Source organism: Actinia tenebrosa, unplaced genomic scaffold, assembly GCF_029948245.1.
Source record: "Actinia tenebrosa isolate PJP-AT-01 unplaced genomic scaffold, QUT_ActTen_1.0 PGA_scaffold11__36_contigs__length_13525064, whole genome shotgun sequence".
Classification (NCBI taxonomy): Eukaryota; Metazoa; Cnidaria; class Anthozoa; order Actiniaria; family Actiniidae; genus Actinia; species Actinia tenebrosa.
In genome coordinates, this window is record NW_028292571.1 from 12659780 (window position 1) to 12682961 (window position 23182).

General features: G+C 36.3%; 1 protein-coding gene and 1 pseudogene across 2 annotated transcripts in view; one reads left to right on the forward strand and one right to left on the reverse strand.

The window, feature by feature from the left end:
* Positions 1–23045, forward strand: part of LOC116306409 (uncharacterized) — a 35939-nt pseudogene extending 12894 nt beyond the window's left edge. The window contains exons 3-6 of the transcript XR_016119302.1: positions 8777–8939; positions 9426–11364; positions 17262–17373; positions 18226–23045. The product of XR_016119302.1 is annotated as an uncharacterized LOC116306409 (transcript). The remainder of the gene's footprint in view (positions 1–8776; positions 8940–9425; positions 11365–17261; positions 17374–18225) is intronic.
* LOC148912609 (uncharacterized) lies at positions 1502–2972 on the reverse strand. Its single transcript, XM_089027330.1, has one exon. The coding sequence runs from the start codon at positions 2970–2972 to the stop codon at positions 1926–1928; it is 1047 nt and encodes a 348-aa protein (XP_088883456.1). The 3' UTR covers positions 1502–1925.
* Positions 23046–23182: the final 137 nt, after the last annotated feature.

Consider the following 23182-nt stretch of genomic DNA (forward strand, 5'->3'; position numbering starts at 1 on the left):
TTTTTAAACTTTTCAGTAAAAGCAAATGGTATTCAATTCATTTTTGCCGCAAAGTTGGCAAAGTTATTTAAAAATTCTTTGAATTTGACGCCAACACGGGTTTTGAAATATGCGAAGTTATTCTGAATCCTGTTTGAAGAACTGCGTTAAACAGTTTTTCTAGTGGTTTAAGTAACTGTTCTTTTCCGGCTTTCAATAATTCATTTAATATATTATCTCTACCTGGGGACTTATTATTCTTTAAAGAAGAAATAGCATTGGCTATTTCATCTTGACTTATGTTAGAATTGAGATCAGTGTTATCCTCTTCGTCTATATTTTCAGATACTGAATCAGTAAGCAAATCATTTTTATTTGAATTTTGTTCCTTGAACATATTGTAAAATTGATCAATCTTTACCTCTTTTCGTTTCGATTGAAGTTTTGCACCTTTTAAATTAAAAGCTGTTTTTAATTGCTTCCATACTTTTTTGGGGTCCTTAAAGTCTAATTCTTTAATTTTCGCTTCGTAATATGCACGCTTTTTATTTCTGCATATTTTTCTAAAATTCTTTTTCCTTGTTCTTAAATTTCTTCGTAAGTTTTGGTTGTTTGGATCGTTACAAATGGATCTACCGATTCGTAATAAAGATTTCTTTTCAGTTTGACATTCTTTGTCAAACCAAGGGTTTACCTTCCTTGATTCTTCAATAGTTTTGGAATATCGAAAACCTGCTTTAATACTTAGTTCCTGAATAACATTGGTAAATTTTTTCACACGTGAATTTATATTTGTTTCATCTATGATATCCTCTGAGAAAATATTCTCCAGCTTTGCAGCATAGTCTTGTTTAAGTAATTGAGGAATTTTTGATGTTGCTTGATCATTTGAGGTTAATTTCTGGTGTGTACCTGAAATACAATCTATGTTATGTGCTTCAGGTTGGGTATCTCTGGGTCGCCTAATATTTATGTTATATGATAGTTGGCAGTGGTCTGAAAGGTGTGGTTTAAGATCATGTACTTTAAAATAACGAATGCCTTGTAATAAATTTTGACTGGCAATGACATAATCAACGAGGCTACTGCCATTGTATTGATAACAGGTTCGCTTTCCTCTGCTATCTCCAGTTGTTCGACCATTTAGTATTCTAAAGTTATTTTCGGTACAGAATTCTATCAAAGATGTACCTCTAGAATCCGTGACACTGTTATCTGAAGATTGTCTCACGTTTGAAATGTCAGATACATAATCCTCGGGTAAAGACTCACAGAAAATTTGACTATCTTCATCATCTATAATAAATTCTTGTAAATTGCCAGTTCTGGCATTAAAATCGCCTTGAATTATTATATCTCCTTTGCTGGATAGCCTAACAACATCATTTTCTAAATCCGATAAGTAATCTTCTCCTTTTGAATTTTCATAAGATGTTGGACTAAAATAGATTGTACCTATGTAGATGTTGTTGGGCATATTGAAGTATTTTTTATTTAATTTACACCAAATAACATTGTCGTTATTTGTGTTAATTAGTGTAACACCTTTAGTAATTTCAGATCTCACATATAGTGATATGCCTCCATGCTTTTTGTATTTAGACTTAGGTCTACATTTTGTGTAACATTTAAATGAGGCCATTTCTAGATCACTTTCAGGATCTGAGTGAGTTTCTGCTATCCCATATATATCATATTTGTCAATGTCATTTTTGACTTCTTGTAATTTTAATTTATTGCCAAATTCTCTACTTTTGTACCCGTGAATATTCCAAAAACCCAACCGTAATGGGATGGTCATATGTATAACAGAAACTGTTGTATTTGACTATCTTTAGTTGCTATATATATTATATAATTATATAACGGTAATGTCTAGTCCGCTATATATATGTATGTATATAGTGGGAGAAAATATATCACTCAAAGAATCTAAATAAAATATATTAATTAAATGTACTTATCCAGTTTGCTAAGGGCTGCAATGCCTTCCAGAGTCCTTCATGAGTTGATCTGTTACCATATTCAGAGAAAGTTGACTTGGGCCAATGTTGGCCATACTGGCTCCTTGTATTGCGGTAGTATGATGGTCCTTTGAAGCGCTGGTAGTTTTCGTTTCTTATTTGTCTTCTTGGCACTTTTCTGTCGTCTTTTATTCTTCTATTTAAGTTCAAATATTTCTTTAAATTTGCGGCTAATTTTCTCATCCCTTTTTCTGAGTTTAGATGTAGATTATCATAGTAAACTTCTTGGTCTATCGATCCATCCTTTAATGTAGCAATATGGTCATTGTTCATATATTGTACAGCATGATTTCCTTCGCTTTGGCAAAGCCTTTGTGTTGCGCTGTTCACTGTGTCGATTATATCATTCTTTGTATTGTTGTATCTGTGGAAGATGATCCCCGAGAGGATTATCTTAGCGTTAGGCCACCTTGATTTACATTTCTGTACAATTTCTTCAATGTTTTTATTTATTTCGTCCAGCGATTTTTTGAAGATGTCATTTGTGCCGGTGTGCACCACTATTTGATTATATTGTCGTTCACTTTCAAAATTGGCAGTAAAATTTATCATCTCCGCAGTGCCTCCTCGAACATATTCTTTTTTGATGTGATTTTTTACTGAAAGTTTTTTTTCAATTATTCCTTTCATCATAGAATCCGACATAATAAGGATATTTGACTCATCATCTGCTTCTGACTGTTGCTTGTTATTTCCTGTAGGAGTACAGGTATTCTCTCTCTCTTGTTGGTTGTAGTCATTTTCTGGTGGATGGTTTTGTAAAGGATCAAATCTGTTTTGAGTGGATATTGTTGAGACATTGATCACTGAGTCTTGAGAGTCCGACTCACTTTCATCATCTTCAGACTCCGATGAATCTGATTCTTTATTCTCTTCTAACCCCTTTATTTTTGTTTCCAGAATCTTTGAAGAATGAAAGAATGGAACAATCTGAGTGACACTCTTAAACAATGTTCTAATATCAACCATTTTAAATCGAATTTCTTTTAAACCTGTAAACCTAAATAATTTGAACTTTTCATCTTTTGCAATTTTACATACTAGTAATAATGATGTTGACTTTTCAGTAACGAGCTGGTTTCGATATTCAACCTCCAAATTCTCTTTTTGCATATTATTGTCAAAATATCTTATTTATCAGGACCTTCTTGAAAATCACATTTATAAGTGAAGAAGCTTCCTGTTAAAATATGAATGTAAATAAATAAATATTGCTGTTTGTCGTCAAATTTATGGTGTGGTTTCGTGTTTCACTGTCGAAATACGCATGCGTTCAGACCGTTGCTATGGACGATGTCATTTGTTTGGGACGCGTTACGGGATTCGGATGAAGCGACGCGTGGGCGATATAAAACCGACGTTTTCCGATAGTTTTTGTGGCTCAATCGGCTTGATATCGTGAGTCATGACGTAGTTCGATGTCAGAAACAATATGGCGGCGAATTCTTTCGTTTGAATCCAAATTTGAAGAATTATAACGACTTTAGCGCATTAAAGCACCACTCTCCCTCACGCGTTCTTCGATAAACTCTTTTGTATTTATCATGCTATCCTTAAATTTGGAACAAAGCTTAAATAGACCTTAAAGATTAAAAATTAGGCAGCCCGGAGTAAAGACATATTTTGATAAAATGTTACGACCGAAAACCGAAAAATACTACTTTTTACAGGTCAGCTAAGATTTCTTTACTTGATTTCACATTTTGACAAGTTAATTGAGCTTTTTAAGTATCGCCATACATTTTCTTATAACATGACACCACAGAAACCTAGCTTGGGCTACCTGTGTACATCCTGAGCTGAATAATGTAATAAGGGTTTATAATGTTTTAAGTAACCCATTTGTAACCTGGTAAACTTATCCTGACCTTGTAAGATATATTGACAGCAGTCCTCCTAGGGACTTAGTCCTCCGTTATACAGAGGATATTTCCAAAACTTTTAGATAGTGCTATAGAACAGGGATGGTGCTAATTTTTTTTATTTCTTGCTAATCTAGAACACCATGCTGAGAGAACAGACCAGTTATGTAACGCCAAAATCAAATGAACTGTGTAGTGTGGCTACACAGACTGAAGACTACGGCTATGTTAATCATGGTACTTCAATGTATGTTGACAATGAAAGAGATATGGAAAATAGAGAAAGCAAAAGTCATGAAATAAAAGAAGTAAGCGATGGCGAGACAATTGATGTCAATGAGCAGAACACATTGAATAACACTGATGTTGACAGTATCGTAGATGAAGTTAATGAAGAGATGGAAGAGTCATTAAGTTCCATAATTACAGAGATGAAACGAAGGAAGGATGTTGTACAAAATGTACAACCTCAGCAAAGAGAAATGGAAACTAGAGAAAGTGAAAGTATTCCAATAAACAAAGAAGTGGATGGTGATACGATCGATGTCAATGAGCAGAACACATTGAATAACACTGATTTTGACGATAACACTGATAAAGATAGTGGAGACCTTGAGATGGATGAGTCATTAAGTTCCATGCAAGGAATTAGAAAGGAACTTCTACCAAATGTACAACCTCAGCAACAAAGGAATACCAACATACATAACTGTCCTTTCTGCAGTAGAACATTTAAGTGGAAAAGTAATTTTGATGTTCATGCTCGAACGCATACCGGTGAAAAGCCATATGAATGTTCGTATTGTGACAAGGCATTTGCACAGAAAGGTGGTCTTGATCGTCATCTACGAACACATACCGGTGAAAAGCCATATAAATGTTCGACTTGTGAAAAGGCATTTACAACGAAATATTATCTCAAAATACATCTACGTACCCATACTGGTGAAAAGCCATATAAATGTTCTAATTGTGACAAGGCATTTCCACAGAAAGGAGACCTCAAGGTTCATCTACGAACACATACCGGTCAAAAGCCATTTCAATGTTCGTATTGTGACAAGGCATTTATAGAGAAAAATAAGCTTGAAATTCACCTACGAACACATATGACTGGTGAAAAGCCATATGAATGTTCGTATTGCGATAAAAGATTTTCACGGAAAGCTAATCTCGGTCGTCATTTACGAACACATACAGGTCAAAGGCCATTTAAATGTTCGTATTGTGATAAAGCATTTATAGAGAAAAATAAGCTTAAAATTCATCTACGAACACATACCGGTGAAAAGCCATATGAATGTTCGTATTGCGACAAGGCATTTACAAAGAAATTTGTTCTCGTTAGTCATCTACGAACACATACCGGTGAAAAGCCATACGGATGTCCGCTTTGTGGAAAGGCATTTACGTTGAACAGGACTCTTGATCTTCATGTACGAACACATACCGGTGAAAAGCCATATAAATGTTCGTTTTGTGACAAGGCATTTATACAGAAAAGTGTTCTTGGTCGCCATCTACGAATACATACCAATTAAAAGCCATATCAGTGTTTGTATTTTGATATAGTTTTTTTTACGAGAAGTAATACATCAAACACTATCTATCATGTACTACTTTTTCGTGGGATTCTACCAGATCACTAGATACAGCGTGCTGACGAGACCCATTACAGGCCCAAACAGCTGTCCACGGTTTCTAGTTGAGCTGGCTCAGTTTTTACGCCACTTGAAGTTGTGAAAGGCTTGTATGGCACTTTTCTTCAGTCGTTTCATCTAAGGCTTGAAATTTACCTATTACGCATCAAACACGTGAAAGAGTGTTTCTCATCCGATTGCCCGGTTTCATTCTTAACCTCATTTTCTTTCTCGTGCCCAATGTTCATCAGCTTAATCACAGGTTTTCAATAGAGAATTCTTCTTTGTTGACAGCACATAATGGCCTGTGTTTCACCACCATTGGCAGCATATTATGAGATTTAAAGACTTTTATTAGCTGATTGACACCCAGCAATTTGCAAACACCGAGAAGTGAGTTGAAAAAGCGAGGCAGCATGCAAAGATTCTAAAAATAGCATCAAAGAATGTTCATCATGGGGCGCTGGAACCCTATTCTTATCTCTTGCATTTACCCCCTCTCGTTCACAAAGCCTGCGCTGTTGGCAACGCGCTAACGAGAATGGGCATTTACCCAGAGAAGATGAAAGCAATTAGGAAGGAGCTTCTGCGCTTATTGCAGTGCAAAAGTTATTTTGATCCTCATGTATTACGTATCCATACCAGTGAAAAGACATTCCATTGTTCGTATTGTGATAAGGCATTTTCACATAAAAGTGATCTTGGTCGTCGTCTAGAAACACAGAGGTGAAAAGGCATATCACGTTCGTATTGTCGCAAGGCATTTACTCATAGAAAAGGCACCTCAAAGGCCACCTTGATACACATGCTGGTAAAAAAGCATATGAATGATGTTCAAATCGTTAAATTGCATTTGCGCAAAAGAAAGTCTACCTTTATAAAACGGCTTTCAAAGGACAAATTTTTTTGCTTCTCATAGTAATCAGTCTGCTACCGACACAAAATATGTACAACTTATATTTTGTTGATGTAAAGTATTTTTACTAGAATATAACATTAGATATTATATCATAGACTCATTGAATACTTATTAAATAAACGAGTTATCAAATAGAAAATCAACTTCTAGCATGCAGATAAGCAGATAATAGATCGACATGCACAGTTCTGCTTACCCTTCTCCAACCGACACAACAAGAGAATATTGGGCTCCCTGTTGTTCTTCGATCTTACTTTGGTCCATGGTTGAACAAGCTGGGAGGAAAAAGGAACGAATTAGCGGTTGCGACTAACTTGTAGGCTCACGTCCTACGCATAAAAATTACTTAAGAAACTAGGGGGCGTTTATTTTTATTGGGAAAGGGGGCTGGATGTGGGATTCGCTTGCTATTAAACCCCTGCACTAGAACCCCAACTCCTCCCCCTTCCCTACCCCCACACTACCACCTCCGTTCTGGGCTTTCCCTTGTTTTTCATACGGCGCGACTCGGATTTCGTGTGTTTGTGGCCATTTTGGGTCGTATTTTTCAAAATGCCGTATCTATATCACCCCCTCCAGAAAATAAGAACATCCCAACCCTTCTCCCCTAGGAAAATAAAATAAACGGTCCTAGATCCTTTAACCTCATTTCTTGCAAGTTGTCTTTTAAAAATGTCTTTTAATCTATTGAACAATAATTAAAGATTTATTTTCGCGAGTAAAACTTTTTACTACAATGTAATACTGCTGAAATTCAAGCCTGGATGTTTTCGTTGACGATTAGTAGCGCATGCGCATACGTTTCTAACTTGTGCTTGGTGACAGTAGTCGTGCTTTTGGTTCTTATTTTCTTTCAAACATCTTGTCATTTTGGTGGATTTTCTCGCTCACACAGACTGTTTTCTGGTCAACTGATACGTGGGGTAAGTCGGGAATGATGTATTGTATTTCTTAGTGGATATTTAGTGTTGTTTGAAGGATCAAAGTGCTGCTGAGTACTCGAGATCACTAGTTATTCGTAAACGATGTCAAGAAAAAATCTGTATGAAATTGAGAAAAAAAGATTAGTATGCAAATAAAGTACAATATAAGAGCTTTATTGTATTCAAATATGCTTCGATACTTGTTCTAGCTTGTCAAACAATTCGATAGTGTGGTGTGTTGGAGAACTTTGGTGAATAGTGATGCGAATAAAAGCTTACTACTGCTTGATGCAAAGGAATCATCCTAGACAAATTTTACGGGTTATTGAAAAAGTTTTCATTATTTTCATTGAAGTTTTATAAAGAAAGTTGAAATATCTTCTGGCAAAGCTACGAGAAGGTAGCCATCTTCCTTTTTCCACAGGGAGCCCAAGATTAAAGTTCGATCACTGTGAATTCTACAGCGTCAACATTTTAAAAGATAATGACGAACTTGGGCAGTTGGAGAAAGAACTCAACAATGGGAGGGGAAAATATGTCTTTTAAAATATGTAAAAATGGGGAAAAAAAGGAAAAATGGACATTTAGCAAGGAGGGAGGATTTTACTGTTCTTATTCTCATCAAATAATACAATTGCTTTACCTTAGATCAGCCCAAACGGTGTTGCATGGTTCAATCTATAGGTTAGAGCGGTGCATTAAGGTAGATCAGCCCAGATAAATTTTGAAGTCTTTTATCGTTATTTGTTACCTAATATTGGGCTAACCAACACATATTGCCCCATGTACATATAGTCCATTTATTTGCTTGTTCATATTTTGTGGTCCTGACTACCTCAAGACTTAGTAACTCACAAGACTTAGTAATTCACAATAATATATACAGAATATTCACAAAAGAACAGACTGAAGAAGACAGCCAAAGATTGCTAAAATGTCGTTAAAAAATTGAGTTAAAACAAATGGCCATGACATCCCCGAGGTAACCAGAACCACTAAATAATGCAACTTAGTCATACTATAGTTAAACCTCAAGGCCACACAGTAGATTTGAGATCTGATATAATAATGTAATAATTGATGTCATTCAGTATCTTTGGACCAAAGTTGATGTACAATAGTTTTTCTTCTCCCCCAGCAGCCTGCCAGAGGGGAAGAAAAACAACCTCCGCATAGATAACATCGCTTTCATTCTCACTCAGTGTTTAAAATAATGGCCAATCAATCACTAGTTATGATCATAGGCCTAATAAGTCTTAGCTTGGTCATACCTTATTTCTGACTAAACGTTACTAGTCAAAATGACAGGCAAGATAAAGATTTGACCATACAAGTCCCAGTTCTGGACCAAATTCATCAGATATCCGCCATTATTTTAAGGCCTGCTCACTGATCAATTTCGATGAAAATGATTTTATGTTTATTTCAGTATGCAAATGGATTCAAGTGACCAGGTAAAGAAAGACAAAATGGATTCAAATGAATTGGAGTCAGATTGGTTTGGATACGCATGCAAATCAGAAGAGATTTTATTTTATTACAACATTAAGACTGGAGAACACAGATGGGCCACAGATTCTTCTTGCCCAGAGGTAAGTTTTTTTCATACTTGACTAATCAAATGTTATTGCCCTTACCTGTCCTACCTTGACCTAGCTGCCCTGCACTGCCCTTCTCTGTGGTGCTATACCCTACCCTACCCTGACCTAGCTGCCCTGTGCTTCCCTTCTCTGTGAAGTTCAAATACAAAGACAAAACATTTCAAGAAAATATTCAATCGAACAAGGTTGATTATATATTTTTCTCAAGGGAAGATAAACAACAACAAACTTAATACATGGCTTTTGTACATTACCTTGAACAAGAGCTGCTAGATAAAACTTTATTCACTAGTGATTTTCTTTTTTCTGGAAAATCGAGATTGTCATTGTTCAAAAATAATGCAAGTCTTTTTTCTTGGAAAGATGGCTAAAAACTGTCACAAGTTTAAAACACGAAAATTGGTTGAGGCGTGCAAAGCATGCTGGGTAAACATCATCCTTTGGATGGTGCTAATGTTTTACTTGTTGTTAATTTAGAACACTATACTCGGAGTACAGACCAATCATATACCTCCAGAATCAAAGGAACTGTGCGATGTGGCTGTGCAGACTGAAGACTACGGCTGTGTTAATCACTGTACCTCAATGTATGTTGACAATGAAAGAGAAATGGAAAATAGAGAAAGCAAAAGCCATGAAATAGAAGTAGTGAACGATAATGTTACGATTGATGTCAATGAGCAGAACACATTGAATAACGCTGATGTTTACGATAACCTTGATGAAGATAGTGAAGACTTTGAGATGGATGAGTCATTAAGTTCCATAATTACTGAGATGAAAGGAAGGAAGGATGTTGTACAAAATGTACAACCTCAGCAAAGAGAAATGGAAACTAGAGAGAGGGAAAGCCATGAAATAAAAGAAGAAGTAACCAATGGTGATGCAAGTGATGTCAATGAGCAGAACACATTCAATAACACTGATGTTGACGATGACCTTGGTGAAGTTAGCGAAGACTTTGAGATGAATGAGTCATTAAGTACCACGAATGGAGGGAAGGAACTTCTACCAAATGTACAACCTCAACATCAAAGGAATACCAACATATATAACTGTGCTTACTGCAGTAGAACATTTAAGTGGAAGGGTCATCTTGACTTTCATGTGTTACGAACACATGCCTCTAAAAAGCCATATAACTGTTCGTATTGTGACAAAGCATTTGCAAAGAAAAGTGATCTTGCTCGTCATCTACGAACACATACCGGTGAAAAGCCATATAAATGTTCGTATTGTGACAAAGATTTTACGCGGAAAAGTAAGCTTGAAAACCATCTACGAACACATACTGGTGAAAAGCCATTCGAATGTTCGTATTGTGATAAGGCATTTGTAGAGAAAAGTGGTCTTGTTCGTCATCTACGAACACATACCGGTGAAAAGCCATATGAATGTTCGTATTGTGATAAAGGATTTTCAAGGAAAGATAAACTCGGTTGTCATCTACAAACACATACCGGTGAAAAGTCATATGAATGTTCTTATTGTAAAAAGGCATTTGTACAGAAACGTGGTCTTGATTCTCATTTACAAACACATACCAATGAAAAGCCATATGAATGTTCGTATTGTGATAAAGGATTTTCAAGGAAAGATAAACTTGGTCGTCATCTACGAACACATATCGGTCAAAAGGCATTCGAATGTTCGTATTGTGATAAGGCATTTATAGAGAAAGGTGTGCTTATTCGTCATCTACGAACACATACCGGTGAAAAGCCATATGAATGTTCGTATTGTGACAAGGCATTTACACAGAAAGGTACTCTCGGTCGTCATCTACAAACACATACCGGTGAAAAGCCATATGAATGTTCGTATTGGGACAAGGCATTTGCAGAGAAAGGTGTGCTTATTCGTCATCCACGAACACATACCTGTGAAAAGCCATATGAATGTTCATATTGTGCCAAGACATTTGCAAGAAAAGATACTCTTCTTGGTCATCTGGGAACACATACCGGTGAAAAACCAAATGAATGTTCATATTGTGCCAAGACATTTGCAAGAAAAGATACTCTCGTTGGTCATTTACGAACACATACCAATGAAAAGCCAGCGTAGGTGAATTTCAAGCTTAGAAAACTAAGATTGAAACTCACCTACGGACACATACCGTTGAAAAGCCATACGAATGTTCGTATTGTGGCAAGGTATTTGCAAGAAAAAATACTCTCGATCTTCATCTACGAACACATACCGTTGAAAAGCCATATGAATGTTCGTATTGTGGCAAGGTATTTGCAAGAAGAAATACTCTCGATCTTCATCTACGAACACATACCGTTGAAAAGCCATACGAATGTTCGTATTGTGGCAAGGTATTTGCAAGAAAAGATACTCTTGATCTTCATCTACGAACACATACCGGTGAAAAGTCGTCAAGAATGTTCATATCGTCACAAAGCATTTAAGTAGAAATGCGATATTCATGTTCTTTTACGTACACAGACTGGTGACAAGGAATTTACCCAGAGAAGGTATCTCAACATGCACCTTTGGAAACATACTCATGGTGAAAAGTCAGATGACTGTTTATAATGTACCATGGTATTAACTAATGTTTCGTACATTGCAGCAAATGACTGTTTGCTTCCCGTCATCGTTGTCGTTGCTGGGGAAATTGTCTGCGTATGCGTTGGGTTTTTTCCGTAGGCGGGTTTCCTTTGGTAAAGCCAATTTTATTTAAAACCAAAGATGGCGTGTCGTTCACCTAAGCAGATTTTTTTCATATTTTCGTAAAACAATTTTTAAGCACAAAGCAACTGGAACGACTTCCACGCTTACAATATAAGTACTTTTACAACAAAAAAAAAAAAAGAAAAAAAAACAGGAATATATGTGCACATTGGTTAAATTAGCTTTATTTTTCGTATTCAGGAAAGACGTTAATTAAAGTGCTACTATGACGAAAATCACTCAAACTTGGATTCAGCTGAAACTTCCTAAGAATACTCTTTAAAGGTCCAATAATCACTGTATGAAGTGTTTTCTCGATATTCAGGACGAAAGTATGATATTTTTACGATTATTTTTTGGAGTCTGTGACGTCATACACTCAACATCGAACATCGCTCCATACATTTCTTTGTATATAAATCCTTAATTTATTTTATTCCTATGAAGCCCAAAGGGTGGCTAATGTGCTTATTTCACATTACTTGTGACTATAATTTATATTTTGGGGTGTTTGGGTATTTCTTTCTCCCTTTACTACTGATATTTTGATCATAAACTACAAAGAAATGTTGAAGAACTGAAGAAGACTGAACAAGGTTCAAGCAACGACTGCAGCAAGTATTTAAGCAATTTGTTGAGTGAAACATTTTATTGTTATATCTTTACCATAACTAAGATTTTGGCCTAATCCCAGCTTCCTTGTCATTAATTGAATAAAAAGTTCAAGAAGCTCCTGAATTGAAGAGACGACTACAGATGTTTGGGCGGCATGAAGAGTAAAAAGCGGCAGAAGTATGGCAACCACATGTTAGCCAACTGCATTTTCAATCGTTTTAATAAAAATTTTGGCCAAAAATGTAAAGGAATTTTCATTAATACTTTTTCCAAAACCGTCCAGTCGAACGCCGTGCTACAAAAATGCTTCTGACTGGCTGATACTAACCGGAAGTGCGCCCTTGAGCTTGGATCAGCCGCTTGCCTTTCAGTGTCGTCACGCAACGCTTTCTTCTCTCACACGTGCTCCTAAATACAGGAATCGCTCATCCATTGTCTTCTAGTAATTTAGATAAATCATATGGTATATCTACGGTATTAGACTGCACTACACTGCACTATACTACACTTGACTGCACTAAACTGCACTACCCTGCACTATACTGCATTGCATCACACTAGACTGCACTAGATTACACTAGACTGCATTAGACTGCACTAGACTGCACAAGACTGCACTAGAATACACTAGACTGCACTAAACGGCACTAGACTGCACTAGACTACACTAGACTGCACTAGACAGCACTAGACTAGTGGACAACGCTAGACTGCACTAGGGTACACTAGACGGCATCGGACTACATCAGACTGCACTAGACTGCATCAGACTGCACTAGACTACAATAGACTGCAACAGACTGCACTAGTGTGTCTGTTCGGTAGTGTATAGTATCGCAAATAGGAAATGACATCTTTCTAACTGAATAAAGGTGTATATGGGAGTGATTTTGCAGGTTTTCCACTGCGGATCGTAGATGTAAAGAAGGGGTGAAACTAGTTCCTGACAACCGACTTGAAGAAATTGCACATTTATCGAGTCCACGCCTTTAGCTTTGGAACATGATAAGCTTTGGATTTCCTTTAGAAGATAGCCGTCATTGCGACCTTGTGCAAAGCAGGCGTTCTTGTGGGTTTGGGGAAAAACCGGGGTTTTGGGGGAACTTTGGAAATTTGGAACGAGCGAAAATTGAAAACGAGCCCATTTTTCTCGCGGGCACGTAGTTGAAACAGGAACCCCATAATCGCGATTCTTCATCAAACCATCGCACAAACGCCTGCACTACTCTGCAGGCTACTTCTTGTTTTCTTTCAAATATCTTGTTATTTTGGTTGATTTTCCTGCACAGAAAGACTTTTTTCTGTTCAACTGATACGTGAGGTAAGTCAGGAATGATGTATTGGGTTTCTTAGTGGATATTTAGTGCAGTTTGAAGGGTCAAAGTGCTGCTGAGTACTCGAGATCACTCTAGTCATTTGTAAACGATATCAAGAAATAATCGGTATGAAATTGAGAAACGAATAAAATAAAATATAAGAGCTTTATTGTATTCAAGTATGCTTCAATACTTGTTCTAGCCTGTCAAACAATTCGATAGTGTGTTGTATTGGAGAACTTTCACTCTCAAAGTTTGATTTCTTAAATTAAGAAGAAAACTCTTATTTTAAGGTCCCCAGATAAGAAGTAAGAAGCTCTTATTTCAAATTCTGGAATTTATCAAAATGAGGAATGTAAAACTCTCAATACAAGAGAATTAAATATCTAAGTTTAATATATCGATTCTCTTATATTAAGAAATCAAACATCTTAATATTAGAAGATTAGGTATCTCAATTGTAGATATCTATTCTCTGGTATTGAGAAATGTAGCATCTCAATATTAGAAGATTAGGTATCTCAATTGTAGATATCTATTCTCTGGTATTGAGAAATGTAGCATCTTGATATTAGAAGATTAGGATCTCAATTGTAGATATCTATTCTCTGGTATTGAGAAATGTAGCATCTTAATATTAGAAGATTGGGTATCTCAATTGTAGATATCTATTCTCTGGTATTGAGAAATGTAGCATCTTAATATTAGAAGATTAGGTATCTCAATTGTAGATACCTATTCTCTGGTATTGAGAAATGTAGCATCTTAATATTAGAAGATTAGGTATCTCAATTGTAGATATCTATTCTCTGGTATTGAGAAATGTAGCATCTTAATATTAGAAGATTAGGTATCTCAATTGTAGATACCTATTCTCTGGTATTGAGAAATGTAGCATCTTAATATTAGAAGATTAGGTATGAGTGATTATTTCTTAAGATGGACATCATTTCTACTTATATTGAGAAGCATTAGGGTTCTCAGAATAAGAATAGTTGTTATTGAGAACCTTGACACTCTCAAGATAAGAATCAAGTTAAACTCTAAGAGAAAACCATCTCTTATTTCAATGGCAGATATCCACTCTCTTATATTGAGAGTGATATCATTTCTCAAATTGAACAACATTGCTATACTTATTTTGAGAACAAGCATTCTTAAAATAAGAATAGTTCCAAACAAGCACCAATAGTACTCTCAAAATAAGAATCAAGTTATACTCTAAGAGAAAACCATCTCTTATTTCTAGCTTTTATCCATCTTGTAATAAGATTTTGCAATGATACTAAGAACAAAATCTTCTTATTTCAAGAATATAGTTACTTAATTCTAGAGCCTGGTCAAATTCCAGCTTTTAGGGTGTATAGTGATGCGAATATAAGCTTACTACTGCTTTACTAGTGCATCAAACTGAAGAATATTTAAACATACTTGCAGCAAAGGTATCATCCTAGAGAAGTTTAACGGATTATTGAATAAGTTTTCATTGAAGAAAGTTTACTATTAGGGGTTAAAATATATTCAAATAGACGCAAAGCTACAAGAAGGTAGCCATCTTGCTTTTTCCACAGGGAGCCCAAGATCAAAGACAAGAAGCAAAGACAGAATGGGCATTTACCAAGGGGGAGTGGGGGGGGATTTTACTATACTGTCACAGCAAGTCATAATGGGGTTGAACCATGTAACAACCATGCGTTTTCTTTTTTACAATGCTCTGTAATCAGGGTTCATGCTACTTGAAATCCTTGAAAACTAAAAACTCATTTTTAAGTGAACTTGAAATCGTAACATATTTTATTTGTAACGTTCTTGTGGCTCCAATAACGGCAAGGCATTGGTAACTCTTGTGCTGAGCTTCAAAACCTTTAAGGTCATTGTTAAAATGAAGTCATTCAAATAATGATTTTTGTCTCTATAAATTGTTTAAAATCCTAATTTTGGGCCATTAAAACTCGTTAAAAATTCCTTGAATTTTGTGTTTAAAGTGTATATGACACGAAAAAATTTTAATGTTAAGAATGTGTAGTTTATTGGCATTAATAAGAATATCATGGTTAAATTTGTTCCAAAAACGTATTTCTCTAGAAATTCAAAAATTTTTAGCACGAGTTGTGACATCATTTTGTTTACAAGTCTCCAGATTTAGTTGCAAATACACGAAATATGTTTGAATATAGAATCTTAATTTCAAGTAGTACACTTTTCAATTTCCCAACATTGGAAGAGTACTACGTAAGCTATCAAATGAAGCTGACTAAAATATGTCTTTTGTTGTTAATTTATATGAATTACAATTTATATTTAGTACATTACTACTGAATCTAGAGTACGTGTCAACAAAATGACGTCACAAATTGGGATTAACTTTCGCAAATATCTCAAGAAATAAGCTTTTGAAACAAATTTTGTTACGATATATTTATTATTACTAACAAACTATACATTTTAAATGATGGAATGTTTTCGTGTCATATACACTTTAAGATGTAGCATGAACCCTGGGCAATATTCTTTCTTTTTTTCTTCGTGTCAAATATTTTTCCAGTAAATCTCATCCTCCAGCTTTGAAAAGCCCCAAACAAAATTAAAGACAGATATTGCTGATTTTCAATCATTCCCAAGAGAATGAAATAATATACATATACATACATACTTTATTATTTGGTACCTCAGTTTGATATTTACAAGTCATAGATATATAAATTAACAAGAATTCAGGCACAAGCTACCTATAATAACCTAAAGGTTAGTCAAGATAGGCAGCTAGCATATTTACAATAATTATATAAAATTTGATTGTCGAGAGAGGTATATTAATTCTAATTACAATATAATTATATTCATATAAGAAAAAATATTAAATATATTACAAGAATTAAATAAATAAGCAGCAAAATAATCATAGAAAATATACAATAAATGAATAAACACTAATATTAATAGATCAGATAACAAAAGACTCAGCAGTCATGTTGAATAATATAAGACTTTCTGACATTTGTGATTGGCTGGTGCATTAAAATGCTTGATCCTGTTGTTTTTAGGGAGAGCACTGATTGGATAGTCATGAAAAGAATTGTTCATGTTTCGATTGTGAGCTGTAAATATTTAGTAAAATTTTACACTTGAATATAGAGTTTCGGCTGCTGTGATTGGTTGAGTGACCAGTGATATATACATGTAAGACCATATTCATTTCCCTTTTGGGTAATAATTGTTAAATAATTGGACTGATACTCAAATATTTACATTGTAAATATTCTGCGTTTTCCACAGGGAAAAAAAAAAACAGATTCCCATATTGGGAATTGTTGGCAATTTCCTTGAATTCCGAATTCAAACACCAACGTTGGGATTTATTGTTGGGAATTTCCTTCTAATACCCAATAGAAAAACAAAATTCCCAACTAACTAACATTAAGAATCAGTGCTACGTTCCCAATTTCGCCCTCTCTGGGAATTGGATGGGAATTCGTTGGAAGTTCAAGAAAATTCCCAACAAATTCCCAATTTGGGAGTCCGATTTTTTCCCCTGTGTGCCTGGTCAAACAAGAAATTTATGCCTGTAGCTATGAGGTATGTTACAGAAATGCGGAAGGAACCATCATGCTGCTCTATTTTCCACTTTCCTTGCTCTGCAGTCAGACATTTCACTTCATGATACATCCTTGCTAATAATGTGACTTGATATTTATTTCAGTAAAATGGAGTCACATGTCCATATAAAGAGAGAAGAAAGGGATTCAGATGAAATGGATTTTTTGTCTTATGACAACATCGCCAGTTGGCATGAAGATCCTTCTACCTCTGAGGTAAGTTTGTTCTTGATAGATTATTCAGATTAATTATTCTTCATATTATTATTTTGTTATGTTCCGTTTTGTTATTCCCTATAGTATCCTCTTCCATACTGTCTTCTCCTGTCCTGTCCTTTCCAATCCACAGTCTCTTGATCGGCCGTTCTGTCTCCACGCTTAGAGGCTGTAATGGTACAATAACAAAAAAGACTTATAGGTCCCGAAAGCTTGGACCCAGCATGCTTTGGGAACCAAAATACTCGTCCACAGTCTCTCTCTCATTTCAATATTTTCAAGATGGCAGCGAAAACGAGAGAGACGGTGGACGAGTATTTTGGATCCCAAAGCAAGCTGGGTCCAAGTTTTCGGGACCCATAAGTCCTTTCAGTCATTGTACCATTACAGTCTCAAAGTGTGGAGACAGAACAGCTGAGCGAGAGACTGTGGAAGAGTCTAATCCCATACCTTTCCTTCCCATCCCATACCTTCCCATCCCATACCTTCCCATCCCATACCTTCTCATCCCATGCCTTCCCATGTCAACTTTCCCATGCTATACCTTCCCATCCCATACCTTCCCATACAGTACCTTCCCATCCCATACCTTCCCATCCCATACCTTACCATCCCATACCTTCCCATCCCATACCTTCCCATCCCATACCTTCCCATCCCATACCTTCTCATCCCATACCTTCTCATCCCATACCTTCCCATCCATACCTTTTCTTCCCATACCTTTTGACTGTTACCTATATTTAATATCCTGATAGAGAGTGAGTTCTAAGGTCAGGTGCATAAAAACGTTAAGCTAACAGATATTGGCATAGAAATGGGATGGTTCTAATGTCTTATTTGTTAATGTAGAACACCGTACTCAGAGTACAGACCAGTGATGTACCTCCAGAATCAAAGGAACTGTGTAGTGTGGCTACACAGACTGAAGACTACGGCTGTGTTAATCATTGTACTTCAATGTATTTTGAAAATAAAAGAGATATGGAAAATAGAGAAAGCAAAAGCCATGAAATAGAAGAAGTAAGCGATGATGATGCAAATGATGTCAATGAGCAGAACACATTGAATAACACTGATGTTGACGATAACCTTGATGAAGTTAGTGAAGACTTTGAGATTAATGAGTCATTGAGTACCATAATTACTGAGATGAAAGGAAGGAAGGATGTTGTACAAAATATACAACTTCAGCAAAGAGAAATGGAAACTAGAGAAAGTGAAAGTATTGAAATAAAAAAAGAAGTAGTGGATGGTGATACGATCGATGTCAATGAGCAGAACCTATTGAATAACACTGATGTTGAAAGTAACTTTGATGAAGTTAATGAAGAGATGGATGAGTCATTAAGTTCCATGAAAGGAATTAGGAAGGGACTTCTACCAAATGTACAACCTCAGCAACAAAGGAATACCAACATACATAACTGTCCTTATTGCAGTAGAACATTTAACTGGAAAAGTTATCTTGATGTTCATGTTCGAACGCATACCGGTGAAAAGCCATATGAATGTTCGTATTGTGACAAGGCATTTGCACGAAAAGGTACTCTCGATCGTCATCTACGACGAACACATACCGTCAAAAAGCCATATAAATGTGCGTATCGTGATAAGGCATTTAAAGGCAAACGCAAGCTTAAACTGCATACCCTAAGAACACATACCAGTAAAAAAACATATAAATGTTCGTATTGTGACAAGGCATTTGCACGGAAAGGTGGTCTTCATTGTCATCTACGAAAACATACCGGTGAAAAGCCATATGAATGTTCGGATTGTAACAAGGCATTTGCACAGAAAGGTGGTCTAGATAGTCATCTACGAACACATACCTGTGAAAAGCCATATGAATGTTCGTATTGTGACAAGGCATTTGCACAGAAAGGTGGTCTCGATACTCATCTACGAAAACATACCGGAGAAAAGCCATATGAATGTTCGTATTGTGAAAAGGTATTTACTACGAGAACGTTTTTGAAAATCCATATAAGAACACATACCGATGAAAAGCCATATTAATGTTCGTATTGTGACAAGGCATTTACACAGAAAGGTTGTCTCGTTCGTCATCTACGAACACATACCGGTGAAAAGCCATATGAATGTCCGCATTGCAAAAAGGCATTTCCACAGAAACGTGAGCTCAAGGTTCATCTACGAACACATACCGGTGAAAAGCCATATGAATGTTCGTATTGTGACAAAGCATTTTCACAGAAAGGAGGTCTCGATAGTCATCTACGAACACATACCGGTGAAAAGCCATATGAATGTTCGCATTGTGACAAAGCATTTTCACAGAAATCTGGTCTCGATACTCATCTACGATCACATACCGGTCAAAAGCCATATGAATGTTCGTATTGCGCAAAGGCATTTGCACAGAAAGAAAATCTCAAGCTTCATTTGCGAACACATACCTGTGAAAAGCCATATGAATGTTCGTATTGTGACAAAGTATTTGTACTGAAAGGTGATCTTGATACTCATCTACGAACACATACCGGTGAAAAGCCATATGAATGTTCGTATTGCAAAAAGGCATTTCCACAGAAAAGAGCCCTCAAGGTTCATCTGCGAACACATACCGGTAAAAAGCCATATGAATGTTCGTATTGTGGCAGGACGTTTGCACAAAAACGTACTCACGACCGTCATTTACGAACACATACCAATGAAAAGCCATATGAATGTTCGTATTGTGGCAAGGTATTTGCACGAAAAGATACTCTCGATAGGCATATACGAACACATACCGGTGAAAAAACATATGGATGTTCGTATTGCGAAAAGGCATTTTCACAGAAAAATGATCTCGAGGTTCATTTGCGAACACATACCGGTGAAGCCATATGAATGTTCGTATTGGGACAAAGCATTTGTACAGAAAGGTGGTCTTGATACTCATCTACGAACACATACCGGTGAAAAGCCATTTGAATGTTGGTATTGTGGCAAGGTATTTGCAAGAAAGATACTCTCGCTAGACATCTACGAACACATACCGGTCAAAAGCCATATAAATGTTCGCACTGTGAAAAGGCATTTGAACACAAAAGTGCTCTGGTTCGTCATCTACGAACACATACCGGTGAAAAGCCATATAAATACTCTAATTGTGACAAGGCATTTACAACGAAATCTTCCCTTAAAATGCATCTACGTACCCATACCCGTGACAAGAAATATAAATGCTCGTATTGTGACAAAGGATTTACAATCAACTGGGACTTACATGTTCATTTACGAACACATGATAATGATAACACGTGACAACTATTTGGGCACGTAGTATAGCATGACGAACGTTAACTTTAATATTGTAATATAATTATGGAAATCACTAAAGTGGTAAAACATCTGTTCGAATGCATGTCTCGCGGCGGTAGATTTGTTTGCCACGTGATGAGATTTTTGTGTAGCACGTGAGGATAAAACTGTCTGGAGTAAGTGATCGTAGCTCTTGTTACACTCGTAAAAAGAAGTACCGGTCTTGTCGAAAATCTTCAGTTTGAACGGATCAACTTAGTGCATGTAGTCCAGATAATCGTGGCAATAGTTCAAGTTTGCATTAGTGAACTTATCTTAACGTTTCTGCTTGATCATCCGCTTTGAAGCCCATAATACAAGTACCATAATTACTAGGATGAAAGGAAGGAAGGAAGGAAGGATGTTGTACAAAATGTACAACCTCAGCAAAGAGAAATGGAAAATAGAGAAAGTGAAAGTATTGAAATAAAAGAAGAAGTAACCAATGGTGATGCAAGTGACGTCAATGAGCAGAACACATTGAATAACACTGATGTTCACGATAACCTTGATGAAGATAATGAACACCTTGAGATGGATGAGTCATCGAGTACCATAATTACTGAGGTGAAAGGAAGGAAGGAACTTCTACCAAATGTACAACCTCAGCACAAAAGGAATACCAACATTCATAACTGAGCTTATTGCAGTAAAACAATTAAGTGGAAAGGTCATCTTGACTTTCATGTGTTACGATCACATACCGGTGAAAAGCCATATAAATGTTCGCATTGCGACAGGGCATTTGCAGAGAAAGGTGCTCTCAATAGTCATCTACAACAACATACCGTCAAAAGCCCTTATCAATGTTTGCATGATGGCACCATTTGAATTCCACTATCAAGATGCTTCGCGAATTTTCTTTCTCATTTAAATTTGTATTAAGAATAGTAAGACAATTGATGGTAATTAAGATGACTGTCTACTTTTGAACGTTCGATTTGAGCCCACGATGTGCGCGCGCTCAAAAACCGCTGAAAAATCTACAAGATTTTATTGAAGAACCGTGCACGTTTTGAGCTTCAACAGGGCAAAACCCTCAAATTCATGCAATCATAGAGTCTGCAAGTATTATCTTATGAATCTTATTTTTTCTAATCACTTCCGGTGGCGTAATTTTTGTTCCAAACGTTCGCGCGTAGGCTTCCATTAAGTGAACAAAAGAAAGTGTGCAAGGGATCCGGAGTCTGGTAGTAGCAAGAGAAAATGAACTAAGAGAAGGAATCCCCCCTATATAGCCTTGTTACCATCATGTGCACAGTTTGATGCTATTTTTAAACCATTTGTTTTTCTGCACGCGCTCTACGCTGTTTTCTCGTGTTTTTTTTTTTTTTTTTTTTTTGTTTGTTTGTTGGTTTTTTTTGGTTTTTTTTTTTTTTTTGGTTTTTCCGTTATTTCGCGCGACTCTACACTGAATATGAATGTGCACGTCGAAAGCTTGGCAAATACGACTGGAAATTGAAGTAGTAATTTGTTCAAATTTCTGGAGTATTTTTACATTTATTTTTCAAATCTTTCGACCTACATCGTCATCTTGAGGGCAGATTTGAACATTTGAACATAAGAAAAGCACAAGAAAACGTTAGCAAACAGCGTAGAGCGCGCGCGTACTATGCGCGTGCAGAAAACCAAAAGATCAAATAAATGATATCATTGGATGATATTTTTAGAATAGATTCTAAAAATAGCATCAAAGTGTGCACATGATGGGGCACGGGGACTGCTTCTCTTAGTTCATTTTCTCTTGGTAGTAGTCAAGTCAATGACGGCATCGTGCAGACGTCCTATTGGGAAAGCATTACGCCGAAGTGAATTTGGTCTATCATTCGCATATCCTGTTTCTTATTCTCTTTCCCTCTCTCTCTGCCGTGGTCTGTCGCGTTGAATATCCTTCACAGTTCCCTGCGCCATCTTGAAAGGTAACCATGCCTGTGTGTATCGAAGCGAGAACGGCGCTGACCTTGCAATTATCTGGATTGGAGAGGTTCTTTAACACCTTGGGCAATTATTTAAATGTCTCTATCATTGCAAGGCCCACAACCAACAATTTTAAATCTACTGCGAATTACTCAGCCCTCTCCCACCCCTCCCCCAATGAAAAAAATCACATAGCTGTCCCTTATCAGACTTCAGTTCTAGCTCTAACAAATTGCGTATCTTTGAAACGCGACTTTTCGAAAACGGATACGTGTGGACGTGCAAAAAAAAAAGGAAAAAGAAAGGAAAAGAAAAAAAGCTTCGTATGACGCTGTACGGGAATTTTTTAATAGTGAAATGAAAAAAAATATGTAAAAGAACCCTTAGCTATAGAGTGAAATTACTTGCGCGCCTAAACATAGTAAAGTTCTTTGGCAGCCTTATCTGTTGTCATGTTGACTGTGGTTTGAGTTTTTGAGTATTATACATAGCATTAGACACTTCCAGCAGTAAACAATCCCATTGTTTTGTAAGTGGAGTACCGACCTCTTTTAAGGACCTACGAACCACGTAACATACA